The 24,901-nt window shown below is 39.8% G+C and overlaps 1 protein-coding gene across 1 annotated transcript in view; it reads left to right on the top strand.

Annotated features, from left to right (window-relative positions):
- The first annotated feature begins 342 nt into the window (after nt 1-342).
- LOC113405068 (BMP-binding endothelial regulator protein-like) overlaps nt 343-24,901 on the top strand; it is a 205,580-nt gene continuing 181,021 nt past the window's right edge. Inside the window, exons 1-2 of the mRNA XM_026663556.1 lie at nt 343-499; nt 1,699-1,784. Coding sequence (XP_026519341.1) covers nt 373-499; nt 1,699-1,784 — 213 coding nt within the window. The 5' untranslated portion in view covers nt 343-372. The remainder of the gene's footprint in view (nt 500-1,698; nt 1,785-24,901) is intronic.

The raw sequence follows: 24,901 nt of genomic DNA on the forward strand, positions 1-24,901 counted from the left end.
AGCCGGGCTCTGCCTCTCCCTGCTCCTGGCGCTCTGGGGGCCGGGGGCAGGCAGCTGGGGCGGAGGCGGGCTGGGTCCGGGGGCAGGAGGGGGCGGCGGCAGCTCCCTGGCAGCTCGGGCTGCCCAGCCACTCGCCCCGTCAGCGAGCGAGCCGGGATCCGCGCCCCCTGCCCAGCCCGGCTGCGCCCTGCACAGCCCACTCGGGCGGGGAAACGCCGCGCCGCCCTGGGGAGACTCAGAGCAGCAGCGGCAGCGGCAGCAGCAGCAGCAGGACCCCTCCTCCATCCCCGGCCCCGCTTCCCTCCCTCCCCGGCTCCTCATACGCCGGGAGCCCCTCTCGCCGCCGCAGCCCGGGCTCGGCTCCAGGGGACGATGCTCTGGCTCTCCAGCGGCAGAGCTCTGGCTCCGCTGCTCCGCTCCCCCGCGCTCCCCTTCGCCGCCTGGCTCCTGCTCAGCCCCCTTTGGGTCCAGATGTCTCTGGCTTCCTCCTTCCTGACAGGTAAGGGGAGACTCGCCCCGCTCCCAGCGCCCACGGGCAGGGGCAGGGTGAGGCGCGCCGAGAGCGCCTCTTCGCCTCGCCGCGCCAGGGCAAAGCAAAAGCGCTTCATGCCTGGCCAGCAGGGGCTGGGGAAACCCGACTGGCAGATGCATTATCCCTGGGACGGGCTCCGCTCAGCATCCCGGGGGGACTCTGGGGAATGGGGCAGGTAGACCTGCAAGGGAAGCGGTGCCCATTTACAAATGATGTTACTAATGATGATGGGTAACCTTGGCTTGCTCAAGCCCAGAAGCTCTTTGACATCAAACCAGATTCCCACCTCCCAGGGCCACTCTGGGCTCTTGGAGTAATGATAAATCCTAATAACTAATAATAAATAAGTGCCGTTGCTTTGTTTGTTGTATTACTTATTGCATTGTTTGCTGAAAGTACTAGCTCTGCCTTATATTCATTTGTTTTAAAAATGCATAATGATAGTGGGCTAGAATTACATGTATTCAGGCAGGTGAAGACCTACGCTGCTGCTTTTTCTTTCTTTCTTGAAGGACATACTTTACTGACACCTGGTGCATAAAAGAAAATGTTGAGTCAATTTCTAGTAAAAGCAAGACGTATTGGGTTTCAAAAAGTGATTCCAACATGAGATAATACAGGACTAATCGGGGGAGAGACCATATCTCTAATTTGACTCCTTTTGTAAATCGACTCTGGTGGCAGTCTGTTCTTCATGGATCAGAAAAAGGTGCTGGGTTGAGTTGTTGGTATTGTACCAAGGGTCTGACCCAAAGCCCACTGACATAAATGGAATTCTTTCCACTGATTTCAATAAGCTTCGGATCAGGTCATTTACAGAAGTATCCTATTATTAATGAAATACTCATTATTGCATAGGTCATCTGCGAGGAGAAAAAAGCATCTCTGCTGTAAATGGGGCACACTAGGAAAGTCTAGATTTTGTACAGAATAAAAAGGCTAGTCATTTGCCAGCTCTCATCAGGATTTTATAGAAACTGCCCCTTTGAAACTGAATAGTTTCTGTGCATTTGTTTCTGATATTCTTGGTTAGTTAGAGCAGGTGAGATTTAAAACTGAAGGCTAGGAGCTGTACAGGAGTTTAAATCAGAATTAGGAACCTGGATACTGAAGAGCCAGTGAATTAAAATTTGAAAACATATTTTTTATTTTGATTTCCATCTCAGGATCTGTTGCAAAATGTGAAAATGAAGGGGAAGTTCTACAGATACCATTTATCACAGACAATCCTTGTATAATGTGCATTTGCCTGGTAAGTTTGGATTTCAGGTAATAAGAACACTAAGGGCTGTACTAAAAGTAACTGTACAAAGAAAGGAATACATTGTATAATCAAATCTTGGGTATTTGTTGCCTTTATGCAATGCAAGGTTATCTCAGTGCTGAGCTAACTAGAAAATATTCCAGTTCACTATCTTGGAATCATCATTTTGACTTTAAACTCATAAATGACTTTAATATGACATTGTGAGACTCACTGATTACTACATTCATCATGTGCATTCATGGTGAGAATTATTTTCACAAAGTCACATGTGCTCTAGTACAAAAGATTTCTGCATAGCCAATACCTATGAGCAGAGCAAAGAGGTTGAAATATGGGGTTTGGAGGTGCTATTGCTTTACAGATACTGACTGTTGAAAAAAGGGCATAAGGGGCCAAAATGAGGGATGTAACAAGTTAGTAAAGCAAAAAAATACAGATGATTTAAAGGCCAAAACTTTAGATTTGAAAGTACAGCACAGTATATTTTCAGACACTCCTGACTAGACTGATTGTAATAAGAAGACAATGCGAACATACATGATACTTTTATAAAAAGTGTCATTCTGAGGATGTCACTGCTGTTTGTGTTGGGAATTCAGCTTCCATAGTCATTAACTATTACACTACTTTGTAATCCTTTCCTGAGGAAATATCCCCTGTTCTTGCACTGGCTTTCAGTTTCACAGTTAAACATTTTGGATGCTCTTTAGTTGAGCAAACCTACTGAAGTCAATTGGAGTCTTTCCATTGCTATTAATGGATTTTGGATCAGGCCCAATGATAACTTTTTAGATATCAGTGACAAAGGGGGGAGGGGCGGGGAAGAGAGGCATAGAGATGAAAGAAATAAAAGGAAAACCAAAAAAATACATGAAGATGGATTTTATAATGGGTCCAAGATTTTATGTTTCCCAAATATCTGCCACACAGCTCTAACTAACAGAAAGGAGTTAGGAGCAGCGAAGAAACAATTTATGTAGAAGTTCAATGTCAGACTAAAAGTAACATATCAGGGAAAATATTTATATTTTTAGACCTCTTTATAGTTTGTAAGATAGACTCAGTCAACACACTTTTAGAAAACATGGTTTAACATGGCTTGAAAACAAGGTGGATGAACATTGCAAAAAATACTGGAAGACTAGAAGAATTTTGACTCTATATGGTCTAAAGCAGTGGTTCTCAACCGGGGTCCAGGGCCCCCTGGGGGGCCGCACGCAGGTTTCAGGGGTCCACCAAGCAGGAGTAGTATTAGACTTGCTAGGGCCCAGGGCAGAAAGCCAAAGTCCCACTGCATGGGGCTGAAGTCTGGGGCCCTGAGCAACTTAGCTTCACAGTGCCCCCTATGGCATGGGGTCCTGGGCAATTGCCCTGCTTGCTACCCCTTAATGCTGGCCCTGGCTTTTATATGCAGAAAACCAGTTATTGTGGCACAGGTGGGCTGTGGATTTTTTATAGCATGATCGGGGGCCCTCAGAAAGAAAAAGGTTGAGAACCCCTGGGCTAAATCTCTCTCAGGCAGTACATGAACTGTAAGTATGTGCAAGAAAATCTTTAAAAGATTTTATATCTTACCACTAACTGAAATCTGATAAATTACCCTTTTGCTTTTGTGTACAGGATGGAGCTACTCATTAGTAATAAGTGTTTACAGGATCAGGCAACTAATCTGTAAAGAAGCAAAACTATGGCATTCTGAGTGACTATAAAACAATAGTTTTAATGAGTTCTTACACAAAAATACTTTGCATTTCTATAATGCCTCCCATTTAAAAATCGCAAAGCTTTTTACAAACATTAATGAATTTAGCCTCTGCACTAATAGCCTCAGTTTTGCAGACAAGAAATGTAAAGCACAGAAGTCTTACAAGGGGTCTGCGGCAGAAGAGGGAATAGAGGCCAGGTTTCCTAACGCCCACTCCAGTGATTTAACCACAAGACCATCCTTTTCCATCCACAAGACTTCCCTTTGTGAGCGGATATGGATAGTATAGTGGCAGTATTAGCAAACAAACTTTTATTTTCTCACCACAATGCAGGACAAATTACAGTGGTGGTAGGACAGTTTTGGGTCTGCTGACTGAAATCACTTTTAAGTTCTGGGTGGGCAAAGATGGCTTTATGCCAGCTGTGTGACTTCTGGATTTTGAGAGCTTTAACTTATGTTTGGCTGCCAACATCCTTAAAGTGCTGTTCCATATGTTGGGATAGCTGAAGTGCGGAGGTGCTCTGACTTCCCCTTTGTACTAGCAATTCACCCTACACCTGTGGCCCTGTGCCTTCTGGGGAATACCTATATGTCAGGAAAATTCCCAATCCCAAGTAAGCTGTCTTGCTGTCTGGTTTGTGCCATTGGAGTGGTGCAAAGCAGGCTGAAGGTAACTAAGAATAATGCCTCTGCTTTCTTGTATATGGAGGCTTTGACAGTAACTGGAAAACGTAATGGGATCTGGACTTCTGTGTCTAAACAGTGCAGTGGACTTTTTCTAACACTAAGAAATGATAAACAGGTGAAGGTGACTGTCTATATCAGAGGTTAGTAATAACAAAGATTAAGTAAACCAACCTTTTGAGAAACAACAGTAGAAAAAATATCGTTTCTGTAAATTGAAAATCTACAGGTAAAAGATGATTACTCACATTTTACACAAGAATCCAAGTGTCCCTAGATGATACAGTATGTTCTACTGAATTATACAAAAAAATGAAAATGGTACTTATTAATGAATTTGGCTACAAAATCAGTTTGTACTAACTTAATGCTTAAAAATTAAAATGTCTAAAATATTGCTCTTTCTGAAAATAAAAGCTGTGAAACTTTGGGGACTCTATGGTTGCCTGGAAGAAGTCCAGGCTTTAGAGAACATGTATGAGTTTAATGTGGTATGATGGGTAAAGATATATTTGCTGACAGTCATATGTATACCAGCAAAGTATTGATTCAGTTCAAGGGGGTCATTCATTTATGCCTGCCATTAAATTCTTTAGGACTTTTGGGGATTATAGCTACGATATCCAATGTAAGATACAAGCTGCGGAAATTCCATTCTAAAAATATCTTCACATCTGTGGAAATCAGGTTTATTAATATGCAAAAAAATAACCAAACCAAAAATGCCCTTAGACTAAAGGACTTGATCATGCCAGGTAATATGACCTTGGAACTTTGATTCAATGCACAGAATTATAGTATTGAGGCTACTCAGGCACAGAACTGAAACATGGGCTAGTGAGAAGTTACATAAATATGAAGACCTATCATATAGGATACTGGTTTGAGTTTTTCCAAGTTCATATATGTACTTTAGACTCGAGATTTTAAAAGGAAAATGAAAAACCGAGTACTATTACTGAATGTAAAGGGAAGCTTAGATTAGAATTTGTTAATATGAATGTTCTGTATATAAAATGTGCATGGAATATTTCAAGTTAAACTATGTTATAAGTAAAGTAAATGGGCAAGTTTAACTCAGTTTTTGTTGGTCCAGAGTTTTGGCTGAAAGTGGTCTAAAGCTGAAAATAGGCTCACATCTGATATCATAGTATTTTCTTTTAAAAAATATTTATGTATATAGTTCAACATAAGCTTGGAAAAGACATAAAAATGCTACAGTCTGGCAGAAGTAGGTGAGATGAGAGCCTGCATATAATTATAGTGCAAAAACGTAAAGTCCAACGGAATCAATTTATCCTGAATTAAACTTTTGAGCTCTGAATTTTTCAAAGGTGAGATGAACTCATGGCAGCAGTGGTAGTGGTGGTGATGATGATGATGATGATGGATGGTTGTGGTGGTGAAGAGAGCCATATAATTTCATTCTCATTCATCATCGTCTACATAAACCCAAACACCTTGCCAGAAGCAAGGAGGGATCCAAGAATAACCTTATTCGTTGGCTGGAGTCAGACGGATGTAGTTTTAAAGTGAAAAAAAAATTAGCATACCAGTTCAAAGGGATAGGTGAGAAGTGTCTGTTTCCTTAATTACAAGGAACTAGGAGACTAAACCCTAGACAGGTAATGATGGCCTGATGGTTGCAGGAGCTTATCTCTCATGTATTAGACCTACAGCAAAAATGGTTCTTATGCTATCAAGAATACTTGGAGTTTAGTGTGGGGGTGGAGTATTTTTTCCCAATGATCTGTAAGAAAAATGTGTATGTCACATATGAAATAACAGCTGATAAAGCCAGTGGTGACCTTGACGAACCACATCTAAACCAGTTCCATTTCTTCCCCTCACTCTGCCCCCTGCCTTAAACCTGCCAACTACACCTGAGGAGTGGTAATCATACTTCTCAACCTTTTATCACCTAAATCCAGACGAGAAGGAAACAAATTTGAGCCAGAAAGTGTAACCCAGTGATTGAAATCTGAGAAAAGCTTTGAGGCAGGAGCTCAGGAAACTAGAAATCAGAGCTTTGCTTGGCATGAGTTTTATTTCTGCTTTTAACTCCAAATATGCAATATAAGAATTTGACCTTTGCTGATAAAAATTATTAAATTCAGTGTTATAAGAACCAGTATTCCACCTAACTTAGCATGTTTTTGATTCACATATTAAATCAAACCAAACAAAAATAACCCACCCAAGAAAAAAAGCAAGAAAGTTATCCTACCTGGATTTTCGGGATTCTTTACCTGTAAGTATCCCAGTTGGTTTCTATTGCACAAATCCATATCTGAAAGTGGATGGCCAGCATGAGAGCAAAGGTTCAGCACGTTTGATGAAGATGGCAGTGTTTTAGTACATCAGGATTCAATTTTTATTGTGTCAAGATATAATGTAGCCCAGATGAATTTTAGTGGAAAAGTGTATATTTAAAAAAATCATCAAACAGTTCTTTCATACCTATTTTATTTAATATAATTTCAATAGTTTCATCTAACGAACCTACCAAAAGAGCATCTTCTGTCAGTTTGAATGATCCTCTCCCTTTATTACTTTATTACTTTATTACCCCACAAAAACGCCACCGAAACCCAAAGAGACAAAAGAGCCTCGGTCACAGTGGTTTAATAGTAACTCTCATAGACTCATAGTGAGAGAATGTTGTTTTGATCAGTATTTGAAAGACTCTTCCTACAGTGCAAACATGCCCTTACATAATGCTGGCTTTTATTAGTTTTTATCCAATTTAAAAAAAGCAAATATACACTCTGTTTCCTAAATAGAAAAATGGTGTCTGGTACAGCTGAGTGTCTGTGTATTTTTTTTTTTTTTTTGCCAGAGACGTTGGAGGCCAGTGTGTGTATATAAAGATATTGGTGGGAGCAAGGATTTACTGAAATCATAAACTAAGGTTAATCACCTGCTGTAGAAACAACTTGGTTTAGTAGACTCTGCAAAGGGATGAGCTAGCAGATAGCTCATAGACTCTGCTATAATTATACTTCCATATACAATAAGTCAGCGTAAGGCTAGATTCTGGCTTACCTGGGTGCATAGGCCAGAAAAACAGCACACAAACCAAACCAGGACTCTTTAGAAGCACATGACACAAGATGGCCCATCTAGTTCTGGTTCCCCTGAAACATATGGAGAAGTCTGCTCCTCAGGACTTCCCCAACTGGAGTTGAGGAGAGGTGTGATGTATATGTACTACCACATACAGATATCGGTACCCTAACCAAGCCATGCTGCCTGCATACAACCTTGCATGTAATTTATTTTGGTTCTGAGAATATATTATGCAGCCAGACCTGTTCATAGCCAGTGTATAGTCATAAATTATACTGCTTTTGTCACATAGTCCTTTGGGGGATCAGACCTATTTTCTGTTGTCAGCTAATATTTAGTCTATAATATCAGTTTAAGTTTGTAAAGTGCTTTGGAATCCTACCTGATCAAAGGCACTATAAAACTGTAAATTGTTAATTATTGTTATTTATTATATGTTACTTGATGGAGTGAGGTTTTGATTTTTGTTATCTATGTGCCTCACGAATTTTAAGTTGTTTCCAATTGTCACATTTCTCCTTGCAGCGAGAGTGACACTGAGTCTTGCCAAGTGTCTTGAAAAAAATTCAAGTGCAAGGTGAACTGTGGTGAATTTCCCATTTGCCCTGCTCTCATCAGTCAGATCCATTTCAGATTGACTCATTGCATTGTATTGTCTGGTGAAATTGCACTCCCCACAAAGGTGTTTTTGCCTTTACATTTCAACTTATTATTTTGCATCATGACATTCACTTTTGTGATTTGTTGCCTCATGAGTGACACAATGTGTTTAAACTGTTCCATAAATCTGCAATAACATAGATACGTGAGGCTTGAAGTAGCTATTTCACATTATGCTTGGACTATTTGGGATAGTGAATAATTCACTACTTGCACATCACTAACAATGACTTTGCTGCACTGAGCCAAACACACAGTATTGGATTGATTACAGATCTTGGCACAACCCTACTGGACAGAAGCTGACAATAGGAATGCTGCACTCACGTTGAAGATTCAGTATAACAATTATGGGAAAAAGCTTCACTGTGGCATAATTAAAGGCTCTGAAAACTTGAGTACAAAAGATCATAATTAAAATGAATACATTAAATAAATTGTGAGAGGCACAGAAATGCCATAAACTAAATGGAAAAATGTAATATAAGTTGCAAATGTCTTTGGAATGTTTCTATGGTAAGTACAAAATGGGTAAGTCTATGTTAAGGCACTTTTTTAAATTGCCAATAAGAATAACATTATTAAAAAGCTGGTCCAATATCAAAATGGAGTTTTAAAGGCATACAGGTACCTGTACATGGATTTTATAGGCTTTCAAGTTTCTTCCATTGAGTTGTTAAAAGTCTTTTTAAAAGTGTGGTCCTGTAACTTAATGACTCACGGTATCAACGTTTCTGGTGTTCAGCTTTGTGCTGCCATATTGGGTGGGGAAAAAAAAGATTTTTTATAACTGTTTTTAGTTCCCCATCATGTTTTAATAGAAATTTCTGAGGGGAGAAAAAAGTTAATTGAAACAAAAATCAAGTGAAATGGAAGCTTAGTGTTTGTGGGGGGTTGTTTTGTTTGGTTTGTTTTTTTATATTAAGCTCATAGTCAAATAATGTCATAATGTCATAGTCAAATTATATTGTGTAAAAATCTTTACCTATGTTACTAATAACACAGCAGAGTATTAAAAAACTTATTGTACTGGTATGCAATCATCTTGTACCTCCTTACGATTGTAAGTGCCACCTCTCATGCTTCCTGACTTTTCCTTCTATCCACCAGGCTGCAGCTAAAATAATATTCCTTTTAACCTGCTCTAGCCAGTCACCTTCATGGGCTCCCTGTACCTTTCTGCATCAAGCTCAAACTCATTGTCCTCACTTTCAAAGTGCAGTCTATATCTCCTCCCTTATATTGCCCTACCTACTCCTTGCCTCACGACCTATGCTGTGCTAACTCTTCTAGCTTTCATATTCATTTTGTCTCTTTCTCCCAGTCACATCTTGTATCTGTGTTTGTGTGTGTGATTGTTAGTTTGATCCTCAATGTCTGGAACAGTGTCCTTCTTGCAGTGTGCAACACATCTTTACTCTCAGTCTTCCAATCTAAGATGGCCAAGTTTCTAATTTGTGAAAACCTTCCTTGCCCCCTGCTCTGCCTCTTCCCCCTAAGGCCCTGCCCCCCACTCATCTTCACCCCACCCCTGTCACTTGCTGCTCTCTCCACTTCCCTCCTGCCACCAGCTGAGCAGGGCTCTAGCGGTGGAGGGGTGATGTGGGCAGGAGGTTCGAGGGCGAGCCACACTCCAGGGTAAATTCAAGGGTAACTGGGGCAAGACAGGGCAGGAAGAACCATGCTCCAGGGGTGGAGCTTACTGGGGTAGAATGGGGGAGGGAGAGCCGTGCTCTAGAGGTGGAGGGGTGACTAGGGCAGGATGCGGGGGCAGCACCCTGGGGCAGGGCACAAAAGAGGCTGAGAAGGGGACCCGGGTCATGAGTCCAGCCACCGGCCCCACTCCTCAAATGCCACACGCTTCAGGATCTCTCCTCCTGGATGCCTGCTGCTGGTACCTCTCTCCGCCAGAGCCTCGCAGGTCCTGAGTGCTCCTCCAGCTCCAGCAACAGCTGCTCATCCCGCCTTCCCTATGGCGGAACGGAAGCTGACTGCAGACGGTTATTCAGGTAACTGGACTTTTGTTGTCCGGACAGTAGTGCTGACTGGTCACTGTTGGGTCCCCTTTTCGACCAGACTTTCTGGTAAAAAATTGGACACTTGGCAATCCTATTCAAATCTCTCCCTAAAAACCACCTGTTTTCTTTATTTGTTGTTACCCACGGTTCCTCGTCTATTCCCTACACCCTCTTGGTCTGAGGTTGTCATTTCTTGTGTTTTTCTATTTTAGATTTTTTTTTAGAGGAAGATACCACAGCTTTTTTGCCAAGCAGATTGATAGTGCTGTTAATTAATATTGGCGTTGGAAATGTGTTTTGTTACAGTGAAAAATGTTGATGAAAATGAAAAAAGGTGTGGTTTTTGCTGAAGTTTTTCTTGAAATGTTTTTGGATTTTTGTTGAAAAACTGAAAACCCCACAATTTCTGTTTTGTTTGTTTGTTTGTTTTTGACAAAATAATATACAATTAGAACTGGTTGGAAAATGCTGAATGTGTTAAAAATTGGGTGAAAGATTGAAGAATTTTCTGTGGAATTTTCTGACATTTTTCCTCTCAGTTTAAACCAGAAAAATCTCGAAATTTATAAATTTCAGTAAAGAGGGGGGGGGAAATTAGGAACCAATTCCCTCCCCTTTGCTCCTCCCTGTCTTTCAGCCAGTTCCAACAGTAATAAAACTAGAGATGGGGTCAGCTGTGCAATGTTCAAGTTTAGTATAGAGTTTGGGTTCAAGGATGAATCAAGTTCAGGCCAAGTTTAATGATGTCAAAATCTCATAAGCTGTTCTCATGAGTTTTCAGCCCCAAATGTGGGGAAATGAGACTCCATACATGTTCATTTTTATTACGACAGTTGAGAATTTACAGAAGCTCTATAATTGTCTCGGGCTCCAGTGTTGCAAATACTTATTCAAATGAATAACTTTACTCATATGAGCAGTACCATTGACATAAACATTATCAGCATCAGGACCTTCCCTCTATCATTATTCACATACATCCTTACTATTAATCTGGAACATATAGACTATTAAAATGAGGCCTCTATAATTTCATTTTCAGTCTCAGCCATGAACTATTTTCAAATAATCTGTAGAGAAAGCATTATTCACTGAAGAAATTCATAAATAATTCTGAATAGTGAGTACATTTCAGAAAATTGCAATCTGCTCACAGACAATTCACAAACAGAAAAAAAAAGACGATATTTGCATTATTATTTGCACAGTTTATCTACAGATTATCCACTCTCATCCCAGAGAGGTAGTGGTCAAAAACAACAGAAATACCACTCTTTTAAGCCCCTCTAAACTGGGATTTGTACAATTTAAATTCTTTAATGATGATACTTGGTAAGGTATCTAGGTACTCAGTTCCCAATCCTGCAAAGACTTAAAACACATGCTTAGTTTTATGTACTGTGACTATTGTTTAAAGTGAAGCACATACCTAAAACTTCATAGGATCAGGATCTTAATAATGAAATGTGGGAGTTTGTGTATTTGTTTATTTATTTATGTGAGAGTGTCTAGTAGTGATTGGAGAGCTACAAAAAGAGGAATTAAAGATCTTGATTGTCTTGATCTTGTGCTTTGTTTCTTTAGTCTGACTGAGCCATGGCTAGTGATTATGTATAACTGAGGAGGGGTGGGGAAGAAGATGAATAAATTGATAAACAATTGCTTGAAGGCCACCTAATGAGGGTGTTTTCATGATGCTAGTTAGTGAAGCACCTGCAGGCTGTACCTTTTGGAATTCACTGCTACAGGAGGGTATCATCATGTCAAATGTTGTGGCTGGAATGGATTTTAACCTAACATGAAGCTGTGCAAGCTAAGATATTGACAAGGGTAATCAAATCACATACTTCAGAGTTCTATTTAATGACTTTTGGGGGAAAGAAAATGTTTTTTCCTTTATAAGGCACAACTAATTTTCATGTTTATCACTTTTTTTTTAATATCTGATGTTGGCTACTGCTGAAGTCAGTCTACAAGAATTGGTGGATCAGTGATCTGAACTGGTAAATGCTTTCATGCTAAAAAATGCATCTTGGGCTGCAAATGTGGCTTGCAATAGTTTAGCCTGGAAACAAGGATGTTTTTAAAATAACTTTTTGAAAGAATGTTGGAAAAATTTACTTTAAAATATTGAAAGAGTAACAGGTAAGAATTTTTTTTTTTTTTTTTTTTTTAAGGGCGGAGGCCTGGTAAGAATTGTGCTCTAGTCTCATTAGGCATATATGGGGAAAGGAAAAACATTATGATGTTGAGATTTAACAAGTAGCTAGTGTACACGTGCAAAAGTATGGTTTGTTTAACTTTAACATTAGGAGTTCTAGGACACAGTGCTAATGCACCATCTATACAGCTGCTGGTACATAATTTGATTGATGTGTGGTAAGGTCTCTAATCCACAAACAAAGAGCTCTGTTACCCTGATAATAGCTGTGGCAGCAGCATTAAGAATCTCCAAAATTCTAGGGTGTGACTATAGCTTCCGTTCATTACACAGGGTGATGTGTTCAATACCTTATTGTTTATAAAAGTAGGGGTCTCTTTGTCACCCTCAAATCTCTTGGTGTGTTAAACCAACCCACATACTGAAATGTACAAATGTCAGAGTCAAAAAAGGGAACCATATAACAAAGGGAAGCTCACTGGAAATCAGCCTTTTTTGAGGGATGAAGATGTGTTCCGTTGGCTCCTGTCTGTTTGAGCACTGTTATCTGTTTTGTGCCATGCAGCATAGGAAGATTGGCATAGTTTCAGGCATACTGAGAAGAGCTAGATGGGACTTCACTCCATGAAAGTTCTGTGTGACTCCAGAGCCAGATGTTGAATAGCACTGTTTGTAAGGATTTTAAGCATCTTCTCAAGATTTTGCACAAGTCTTGTGTGTTTGTGGGTGTGATTCATATATGACTAGGGCCCTCATTTCTTTTGGCTGAATGTTAAAACGTCTAAGGAGTTCTCATTGTTACACACACCATTGAATGTCCTCTTAAAGTTACTAAGGCCTCTCATGCACTATTATTGTGGAATCTCTGAATTTTAGACTGACTTTTCCTCCTCCCTTTCCTTCCTGCGTTTTCCTTTCTGCTTCTATAATAGTACTGCTGTCTGAATGCTGTCTCTTCAGACTAATCTGTGCCGTTGCACACAGTGAAATCGTTGGTGGCTGGGTTTCTAGCTCTGTGGATTTTTGGCCATGCATAATCCCCTTTCCCGGCATTTGAGGCTTATTATTTGGGCTAACAAGATGCTAGCTGCAGTCAATACCTATGTAAATATAACCAGCTAGCAAAGATCTTATTCACACCTGATATATCATACAGCCTTTACAACCATCAAGAGACATAACTGCAGGAGCCAGTTCTAAAGCAGGTTGTGTTCTCAGTCTCACAGGGCCCCTTATAGGCTGTAAGAATTGCTGGTGGTCAAGGCCAACCATGCAGATGTCTTTAAAGTGTCCCACCGGTGACCAAAAGTCACTTTGTCAAGATGACAAATGGGTTGTGCATAGCTCATTCACGCTGTTTCTTCAGTCTGATGTCAGCTCCATTTACTTGTCAAAAACAGGTATTTTTGTTACTTCCAGCAGTGCAAGTGGAGCCAGGGGTAGGGAGGAGGAAAAGGGAACACAGTCTATGAAAAATATATTTGTATTGCTTCTGCTCAATATATTATTATTGAGATTCATAAGCTTTGGCCATTCTAGACTCTGTTTGTACATGTGTGAAAGAGAAGAGAATTTGCTTTCCAGAAGTGAGACTGGCCCTGCAGGGCTGAGATTTCTGCCTGAAAATTCAATGGTTGCACATGGTTGTGCAATATTAGTTTCTTCTTTTAGACACAGTAACTTTCTTTCCAGAGAAACATTTACAAATAAATATGTAATTACCTGGGTCTGCTTAGTACCACAAGGCATTCTGAGTGTTTCTCCTTCAAAGAGCCAGATTTGAGCTTCTTAACTCATACTGGTGGTTTCATTGACTGCAGTGAAAGTATTCATTGTGAGTAAGGACTGCACAAACTAGCCCAAAAGTAGCAGTGGCCCAGCCACAAAATGTGGTCATGAAGCAGACACACACAAGGAGAAGCTCTGTCAAATAAGGTGCCATTTTTTCATAGTCACTTTTGTGACCATGACCTCATTTGGGCCCTGACTCTGATCTCATTATATCAATTGGACGAGGATCAGGCTCTTTGAAAAGCCAACCACCGAGATAAGCTATCCATACAGTGATTAGCAACTGCCTCAATGTGACACTAATAACTGCAGCACAAAGCTCAGTCCTGTTTGACCTGAGGTTATGAAGTGCAGAGAAAGGAGGTAATGCGGGGTGAAGGCCAGAGAGAGGAGACCCTGAACATTCTTGCCTCCTTCAAAAAGTCCAGGTTGAAATGGCCATGTTCCTTGCACCTCCCTTTTAACCTGCTCCTCTATGGAAACTGGCTCAGCACTGCTACCCCCTTTGTCTCAACAGACCTCAGTGAATAATTCTTTCTTTTTGTACACTTCTGTGTATCACAGGCAAGATCACATAAGAAAACAAAAAGCAGGGTCAGCACTTAACAGACTTGAACAGGGCTAAAAGAGCAGTGTCTGGAGGCCACGTGCTTATAAAACAAACCCTTGCTACTTTCTTTTGGGCTACTATTTTTATTTTGTGGTTGTTCCTCAAGCACTTTGGTCCTATATGAAAACCTGCTTAAATTAAGAACTTCTCTGATGCTGTCCTGTTGTGTGCTGTTTTTTTTTTTTGTTTGTAATCTACCATTTTTGAGAAACTTTTAGGACTCTCCTTGATTTTTTTGGAGGGTACGTGTATTGTGGGACTCCCTGAACAAAACCAACAACGACCATACTTTTAAAAGTCTTTTTGAAATTATTTTTAAAGGATAAAAAGAACCCCTTATGTATCCCGTGTTACTGCCTTTGGCATACATCATATTTTTAAGGATACAATACCATGAGAACACTGTCATTTAGTGATGTATTGGGGTAATATATCATCAGAACATCTTTTCTTTAGAGGATACGGGCAGTAAAAGACCAGGCAGATCAGCAGGGGATCATCTTTTTTTCTTTAATCTAACTCTGTTTTTGGGTTGTACAGAAGTGAATTTCTTCATGGGATATGACTTGTTGCAAAATAAGCTAGGAGGCCCAGTGGGCTTTGTAAACCCTTTTAAAACTGCATGGCTTCAGGGGTTTCTTTGTTCAGAGTTTTTCATACAGGCTCTGGCCTTTAAGAAAGCCCCAAAAGGCCACTACCTGAATCTCCAGTGTAAAAGCTTAGCTTAGCTAAGCAGACATCAGATACAAACAGCAATAAAGGTTGCTCTCAGACACAATGATGGGTATGGCCTTGTTCAGACAATATATTTATACATTTATTTCATTAAAATAACTGAGTTAATGCAACAGTTTTAAATAAATGTTCAGTAAAGTCACATTACAGCACTAAGAGAAATTAAGGACTATCCACTTTGTGTACATAAATCAAACAGAAACACAGTGTATGGCTTCATCAGAAAATGGAAATCTTGAACTTGAGGACTGATGTGTTTCTGGGGTTTTTCTGTATTTTCATGGTGGTGTGCTTCACTTTACTGCAATAAAGCCAACCCTGGGAAATAAACAGAACACAGGCAATGGGGCCAAGATGGGAAGAAATAGAAGTGGAAGGGTTGCTCCGCTGACAGGTCGGAGTTGACGGAAGGTTCAGAGATTGAACAGAACTTCAAACTTTGGCTTGGTCAACATTAGAAAACTTGCACCAGTATAACTACATTGGTTTTAAACCAATCTTATTAAACCAATGCAAATCCCTAACATAGAAACACTTCAAACAGTTTAACCCTTGCTTAAATCAGTTTAGTTTAATTTGGTAACTTAACTATGCAAACTTCAAAGGTTATTCTAAGCAAAGGTTAAATTCGCTTAAGTTTATCTACATTAGGGGTTTGCATCAGTTTAGCTAGATCAGCATAGTTGTACAGTATGCGCAAGAGACACACAGCTATAACTGGGGAAAATACAATATGTTTTCTTATTCATAGACTTAAATTCAAACTGACACACGTCCTATTTGACCAAGGTTCTACTTGTCTTACTGACTGCTGAATCTTATGCAAATTAACATCGACAAAGAGCTATTTAGTATTTACTATTACTCCTTTAATAATGCTAGCACTTTTATATAGCTCTTTCCAGCAGTAGATCTCAAAGTGCTTAACAAAGGAGGTCAGATGTAGACTTTAAAAGAAATATAAAACATATTTATATTTAATTTAAAAAAATACCCTAATGGAAGATTGTAGCTAAGATTTTTAAATGCACACAAATCAGGAAATTCACAAGCTTGGTGGGCTGCTGCCTGGAGCTGGCCCTGCTGAAACCTGAGGTTCATGTCCCTATTGACAGAGAGTTTCATATTATATTCTGTTGACTGGTGAGAAGCTTTGCCTTTGACTTCACTGGGACAAAGATTTGACCCTAGAAAAATGTTTTAGGGCAATGACCTAGGAGACCTAGGCTCTATTCCTGGCTCTACTATTGATGTACTATGGGCAAATTACTTCACCTCTGTGTGCATTGGTTTTCTGTCTATCTTGTCTGTGGTAATTATAACTCACCAGGATAGGAGCCATCTCCTAATATGTGTTTGTACGCTATCTAGCATAATAGGCCCGTGATCTCACTCGTGCCTCTAGATGCTACAGTAACACAAATAAATGATCATATTAAATGAAGCTCTTCCTACTCATGGTGCTGCAATAGCAGGCCACTGGGCTGTCTTCAGGGAAGATCAGGCTTGCAACTGACTACAGAGGTCAATTTCCCCAAGCTGGTGAGCATCAGGCACATTGCAGAAATGATATGTTTGGTCTAAAGGGGGTTGTGAGTGGTGAGTACTGAACTACTTGTACATAGTATGTGATTTTTGGTTGTGGTGGGGAATACACATCTGCAGTGAAATTTGGGGGTCTTCTTTCAGCAAGCAAGAGCTTTGTCTTTAATTGTGCTTCCTGGGGGAGAACTGAAATTCCGAAGGGAGCAGTTGATACTGGCAGAGCTCCACTGCGGAGAGATCTGTAGCACTAGCCCTGCTCAATGTCAACAGTGGCCTGCTGCTTTGGGCATTTGGGACATAGGAGCCTAAGATTATGAAAATGTGGAAACAAGCAAGAAACTACTGTGTGCTGTATTTGGGGAAAAAAGTGGTTTTGTGTTCACATGATGGGGGGGAAAATTATTATTTTTTTGCAAGCACTGAGTTGACATATTTGATTCATGATGAAATATCATTTATATGAGTATAACACAACCTTATGCTGAAAACCTGGTAACATTTTTACCACGAGCAAGCCCCCAATCTACAACATTTAAGGATATGCTTAGTTTTACTCATGTTTTAGTTTTACTGCTTCCACAGTGTACTCCTATTAAAGTTAATGGAACTAGTCGCGTGCATGAAGGTAAGCACATGCCTCAATGTTTGCAGGGTATAGATTTAAATTTGTAAATCAAGACAACGTTATTGCAGAAAATTGTCAGTTTCACAGAGAAATATTTTTTCCATTTTGCACCAAAGTTTTTTAGTATACTTTTTTTTTTGTTTTAATATTTTTACCTGCAAACGTTTTCATTTGTATCTAGATTCAATTAAACAAATTTGAGGGGAAACAATGAAAATGAGAATTTTTTCTTACCCCATTTGTCAGTGGTGAGACATTTTCTCACACCCCACTGCTTTGTGAGTGCTTTCTCCTCCCTCTTCTCACTCAGAGCCTAATTTTTCAATTCTTACTCCTGCAGAGAAGTACTTACTGAAGAGAGTAATCCCACTGAACTCAAGAGGGAGTATTTGATTGTGTAAGCAATACTCATGAGAGAAGGTTGTAGAACTCGAATCTGAATCATAAGCTAAGCAATTGTGCCAAATGATCAAGGGTGGGATTTTCAAAAGGACCTGACTTCGAAGCAGATGTCCCATTGATTTTTCTATGAGAAGTGTGCTCCTAAGGCTGTGTCTACACTAGGGAACTTACAGCAATGCAGCTGTAAGGCCTCTCATGTAGTCGCTCTATGCCAATGGGAGAGAGCTCTCCTGTCAACATAATTTAATCCACTACCAATGAGTGGCTGTAGCTATATCGGTGGGAGAAGCTCTCCTGCCAACATAGCACTGTGCAACATAGCGCTGTGCACACTTGCGCTTATGCCAGTGGAATTTATGACGCTCGGGGGGGTGGATAATCCACCCCCCTGAGCGACATAAATTCCACCAGCATAAGTGGTAGTGTAGACATAGCCTTCATGGGTGCTTTTGAAAACTTCACCCCAAATTCTTGAAGGATGATTTTTATCCTTGTTTGAAGGCTTTCAGCATGACTTACATTATTGTTTCAGAGAACGAATGCACACAGTTAGGCTCCTATTCTGCAAAAATTTAAGCATGTCCTTAATTTTATGTTGTGTGGGTAATCCCACTGAAATCCAGGCATGAAGTTAAGACCGGACTATCTGAAGAGTGCAATAGTGTGATCACCATAACATAAATAGTGGTTGGAAGTAACTGCAGGATTGGGCCTTAATGTCAGCTCATATTTCTATCCCATGGTATCAACCTTCTCTGTCAGTCTTCCTTGTTTCCCCTTTCTGCACAGATTTTTTTTGTTTGTTTAAATGAAAGTTTAGGTAATATTTTTTTCTGTTTAACAAAGAGGCACAGAATAGATATTTAAAATCTACATGATTCTACCCCTGTAGTGGCCAGTAAAACAATGGACTCAGAACATAGTCAACTGCATCACCCTGCTGCATGCCCCCAAGAAACAAGGGCTCCTAATCTTTTTCTCTTCCAAGCCAAACGCAGGCTACAGAAAGTAGTCCTCCTAGTGGTTGTTCTGTGAAACAGCAGAGACCCAATAGGGAATCCAGTAGGAATTTGGCTGCTGCTGCTTCAAGCTGTGGTTTGGCACAAGTCCTGTGCAAGGTCTCTGCCAAACATTCAGTTGTTTTTTACTCTTTCTTTTCATGTTGACATTTTATTTTACTGTGCCATGTGAGCTTATGACTGTTAGTCTTGATATACTTTGTCATTAGAATTGGGTACTATGCACAGAGTTCTTTGATGGAAGGTAAAAATATGAGCTATAAGTTGCAAATGAACAAATTATGATGAGAGGAAGCTCCGGAAAAGGCAACATGAAGTTCTAGCACTAAAATAGCCTCTGGCTAACTTATCTTTTATGTAAATGAATTTTAATCTCCTTTGCACTTACTTTGAGGAAGAGAATTTCAGTGGCAAGGTTTGGGAGAGGTGAAAAAAATGTGGGTTCCAAACAAAATATTCTAAACTTCTCTTGAACATGTTAGAAATATAATTCTCCAGGACTCAATTAATACAGGAAAGAAGATTCAGTCAGACTCTGCAGCCCTTCCCAAAGTCCTTTATTCCATGTGAGTCTGAGATTCCGAGCATGAACCCTACATGTCTTTGCTGAGTAGTCACAAGGGAGTTGCGTCAGATGTGGCAGTATTGTTATGAATCAGCTTGACCCCTTTTAAAAATTACTTTTTCCCCAACACTAATAAAACAAACCTAGCTGCAGTCTAGTTATGGTCTCTCCCTTTCTCTCTGAGTGTATATGAACATTAAATTACAAAAAAAAAAAAATCCCAGATGTGAATCCATAAACCATCTGTTTAAAATAACTATTGTGTAGGACTATAATTACAAGTTATTTATTATGAATCTTGGGATCCTATTATGGATTTTGACTGACTCCCAGGTTTCTGATTTAGCAAATGGTTTATGTATATATGAGCCACGTTTCTCGTCTGCACTTTTCAGTGCCCAAGTGCATATCCTTTTAATGAAACAAACAAACAAAAAAACACTCGTATAAAAGCTGGCTTCTGCATGTTGCAGTCTGAGAGGTTTTCTCTTGAGAACAGCAGTATCAAAGTATCTGAGAGCTTTCAACAGCTTCGGAAACAATGTTGACAACACAGATGCTGATTTGATAATATAGCTCTCCTTCATGCTGCTAGTTAACAATTCCTCAAATGTATGGCTTGGACAAGTAATGAAATGTTATGATTACTAGAGGGCAGAACTTATTTGGAAGGAAAGGGCTTGCTGTTAAAATCCATTTGGCTCAATTGCTGGCTCACCCTGCTGCACCCTTGCAAAACTAATGGGGAGGAGAAAGAGAAATTTAAATAAGCAGATTGGTGGTACATGTTACAAGCAATGTTTTGGAAGGCTGGGTGAAACCCCTCACCCCCTCAAGAATTCCTCCTTGTTTGGTAATGTTTTATCTTCTTACTCTTGCACACCATGGGCCTAGGAGATCTGCATTGTATAACACCAGACTACAATAGACTAAACAATGATTTACCAGCCCTGCTTTATCTTCTGTCTTGTATGAATGATATGCATAGTGTTAACCCTTTCCTCCACATCAAGGCCTCCTGGTCTTGAGTTTTGCTAAAAATGTGCTCTTATATGAAAGACTAAAGCACCATAACAGTATATTCAGCAATAGTTTAAGGGCTAAAATCAGTCCTGAAAGAAACAAGTGCAACTCCACAAGCTTCAGGGGAGTTACGCTTGTTTATGTTGAAAGCAAGAGGGCTTTATGGTTAAGGCACTGGACTCAGGAGATTGGTGTTTAATTCTTGGCTCAGCCACAGACTTCTTATCCGACCTTAGGGAAGTCGCTTAATCTGTCCGTGCCTCGATTTTTTTCCATCAGTAAAATGAATATAATAAATAGTCCTTCCCTTTTCCCCCCCTTTGTCAGTCTTGACTATTTAGACTGTATGCTCTGTTTTATCTCTTAGTGTGTGTTTGTACACACAGTGTGGCTCGGATCTTTTTTGAGGCGTCTTAAGTCTAGCTACTAGCTACTGTAATACAAATACTAAGAATAATAATGTCACAGCTGAATTTGACATGTTTGTCCTTTAGAATTTTTATGTCAGTGGTGCTTTCCCCCTTTCTGTGTGCATGGAGAAATCTGACACACAGGGAGGCTTTCAATAATATATGTTGTAGTATTACTTGTACCTTGAAATTCAGAAAAGTTATTCTGTAAAATTCCATGTTGGGACTATCTTTTTCTTCTCAATTATTGCCCAAATTTGCTAATATGCCTTTTCTAACTCTCAGATCTAAGAAGTGATCTTGGAATGTGAAAATCATGATAGGTTCTTATCTACTTCTTCCATCATCATGATCAGTGATGAAGATTCTACAATCATGATGTAGTTGAAAATGTTGTTGATGATGCATGAAGCAGAGTAGGATGCAACTTGTCCTGCCATTGTTTTATTAGTTCTGTGGTGCCAATGATAATAAAAACTTGTCTTTGGCAGTGAAGTAAGCGGATTTAAATCAAATATATGGGGCCAAATATGAAATCTTTAATCAGGACCCAATTGCACCCCCTTTAAATGCAAGCAGAAGGCTCATCCTTACACCCATCTCCAGTCCCACCTCCAAACTCAGAGGAAGGTCAGGATGTATGTGAGAGGAGAGGGAATTAGTGTGCTCAGGGGAGGAGTGGGTGGGCAGGATGTAGAGTTATGGTAGAGGGGATGCAGCAATCCCCTGGCAATCAGGGAACAAAGGTCATCCAAATTGGGGTGTAATCCTTTTTGGTCACCCTCCCTGTCATCTGCAACAGTGATTCCTCATTTAAATTGGAGTCCTATGGGTAGTTGCCAGCTGTTGATACTTTGGTAGCATGGCTCCAATGGAGCTATATTGCCCCAGAGCAGAGGAGGCCCATGGATACACAGGGTCTGCCTGGATCACCCTTTCCTCCTGCAGATACTTTGAGATTCATGAAGTCTATAAATCAGCTTATATGATCTGTATTGTATTTTGGCAAGTCCTCTCTTACCACCATTGCCCCCATGAAACAATTAAGCAGAAATTTTTCTAGGGGTATAGTGTAGAGATTTTCTTCCCTTCAACTCCGCCAGGGGATTTTTTTTTTCCACAGGAGGGGGTGATGAAGCCCTCAGTTTTTACTCAGCCTTTTCTGAGGCAAACTTCCATTAAACTAAATGAGGATTTGCATGAATCGTTTTGAATATGGATCTCAGGATTTGGTCCACAGGTAGCAGATACTGTGGGTTTGATTCTGTTCCCACTTACACTGATTTCAGCCTGGATCAAATCAGTTTAAGGCAAGAGTGTTACATTGGTGTAAGTAAAAGCAGAATTTGGCATACTGCATTGAATAAGAAGTTGTAGAGCCAATTTCACTAATGTGCTCTGATTGCTTTGTGCCAATCCAGCATTGCAAAACTGCCATTAAACTCAGTTTAACTGGCCGATTAAATCCAGGTTTATGGTTGCTTTGCAACACTGGAGAGGTGCAAAACTGGAGTAGTGTGTCAGTGAATCTGTCACACTAGTTACAATCTGTTACAATAGTCATGTTTCTGACTACAACTGCACATTCGTTAACAACTTTAGGGCCTGATTCTTATTTACACTGATTTCACATTGATTTCAATAGTTATTCCTGGTTGATGCTGGTGTAAGAATCAAGCCCTTTCTACTCTCCACCAGATTAGGCAGTGACTGTGAGAAGATTAAAGTTGTGATTTTAAGTCCAAGAGGCTTGTAATAAAAGCTTTACATTTTCCTTCACAAGCACCTTGAGCAAGGCCACAGGAAGCAAACGGAGGCAAAGGGGTGATGTGCAGAGCCTCTTGTGCTTCAATTTTCTGAATGACATTTTTCTACCTCTTTGATTTTTTTTCAGTCTCTAATTAAGCCATAAAATCCATTGAGACACACACTAGCATCTGGTAAATGGCCACCTGTGTCATTTAATGAACTGGACTAGTAATTATAGGTGGAGTTCACTTCAGAGGGCTAAATTTAAGACAGGAATTTCAAGTAGCAAAATTTTACTTTAAAAAATAAATGTTTTTTTTTTTTTCTTTTCCCTACCGTTGTTCAGTGCTAGGGTTGTTCAGTGTGGTTGACAATCACAGGGGAAAATCAAAGATTGAGGAGCTATTATTAACCAGACAATGGATAAGCCCCTTCGTTTTCAGTTTAAACCAATTTTTACTGAAAAATTCCTGGGTTTTACAAAAAGTGATGTTCATTTTTTTTTTCTGATTTTTCACCCTACTTTTGTATCATTCAAATATGTAAAAATAACTTGTTTTATTAGGAAAATACAATACATTGCATGAGATACATGTATTACCTGTGTGTGTGTATAGGCAAAGCTGCCTGTTGAAATAAGACTATGTATTTGTCTAGGAGATGCACACAATAAACAAACAGAGGCACGCACGCAAGCTCTGAAGTGCGTGCGCATCTGAATGTACTGATGAATCTCACACCCAGCACGTACACATTTCAAGCTGTTAGCAGATAACAGTTTAAAGATCTGACACTCTAAAGTGGGAAGAAAATGAAAATCTGTATCAGAATACGTTTCAGAACACAAGGAAGTATTCAAAAGTTTTAAAAAAACTAAAACAGGAGAAAAGGATGAAGTTGAGTGTATACGCTGCAAATGGTATGGCCTAATTAAAAATGTAAATATTTATAGGCTAATAGTTCTAGGTCTACAATAGGAAACTTTATTCAAATGAAAAGTTTTATTTGGGGATTAGATACATTGTTTTCTTAAACTCTGAGGTGGCATTGAGTTTTGAGTTCTGTTTTAGTTCTGCAGCAAATGACATTGATGAACAGAATTCAAAGCATTAATCCACTGAATATTTTTCCTGCCTGTCTTTCCGTCCACCAAAATAAACCCCGATATTTACCCAGAAAAATTATTAATAGTTTTTGACACTGATTGTCACCTGTTTTTGTTGTTGTGGCAATAAACACTGATAAATTCCTGAGAAAAATTGAACAAAATAAAAACTGAAAACGAAGGGCCCTCGCAATGCTATACATTCCTGTGTTAATTCTTCTTAGTATATTCAGTGGTATACTTCACCTTGGTCACTAGCTTTTCTTTATAGGATGGTGGCAGTATAATATGGAATTATTTTACCCTCTTGGGTAGTCTGATGATTTCTGAACAGTTTGAGGACAAGGCATAAATTATAATAACCTCTTACTAAGAAAAGCATTCTTGGCAATATCCCAGCCTATCAACATTGGCACATGGCAAGAGGGTTGTGTGTTTTTCTTTGGGGTGCAGACCTCTCCACCAGTATCTGTGCTTTTGTCACTTTCAAATACACTGCACGTTTTAGTGATTCTATGGGACTATGTCTTGAGAACCTCAGGGAACTGCAGAGAGTGCAGATTGTGGCTGCCCACTTAAATGGGATTTCCCACATGGAGTACATCAAATATGTGATCTGTGGTGGTTACCAGTTGTTATCTAGGTGGAGGTTAAGCTGTAAAGCCCTATGTAGTTTGGATCCTGGACAGTTTAGGAACTGCCTGTATCTCTCATGATCCCAAGACAGATGGGATAAACTGAGGGCTCAAGCAACCAGCTCTCTGATTTAAATGAGTTTGGGGCTGGTGGCAGGTTGTTAAAGGAAGTTCTGCACTAGCTTGGCCCCTTGGTAGGGTGACCAGATGTCCTGATTTTATAGAGCCAGTCCTGATATTTGGGGCTTTTTCTTATATAGGTGCCAATTACCCCCCACTCCCTGTCCCAATTTTTTACACTTACTATCTGGTCACCCTACCCCTTGGTATGATAGATCCCAGATCTGATGGCCTTCAGGTCATGTTGCAAAGCTTATTTGTTTTCCTAGGATTTTCCTGAGGGGACTGGGAGTTGAGAAGGATTTAAAAATAGATAGTTTGGGGGAGGGGTAGGAAGGGAGAAACTTTAACTGCTTTTGTGCCAGCTCATATTCGAACAACAAAAAAGAGAGAATAATTTATTATATATTTCTAAAGAATTGTTGTTCTCAATTATTTGACCATGCACTGAGAGATGATACATTAGAA

The sequence above is a fragment of the Terrapene carolina genome, unplaced genomic scaffold (assembly GCF_002925995.2).
Source record: "Terrapene carolina triunguis isolate 2854851 unplaced genomic scaffold, T_m_triunguis-2.0 Scaffold33723, whole genome shotgun sequence".
Classification (NCBI taxonomy): domain Eukaryota; kingdom Metazoa; phylum Chordata; order Testudines; family Emydidae; genus Terrapene; species Terrapene triunguis.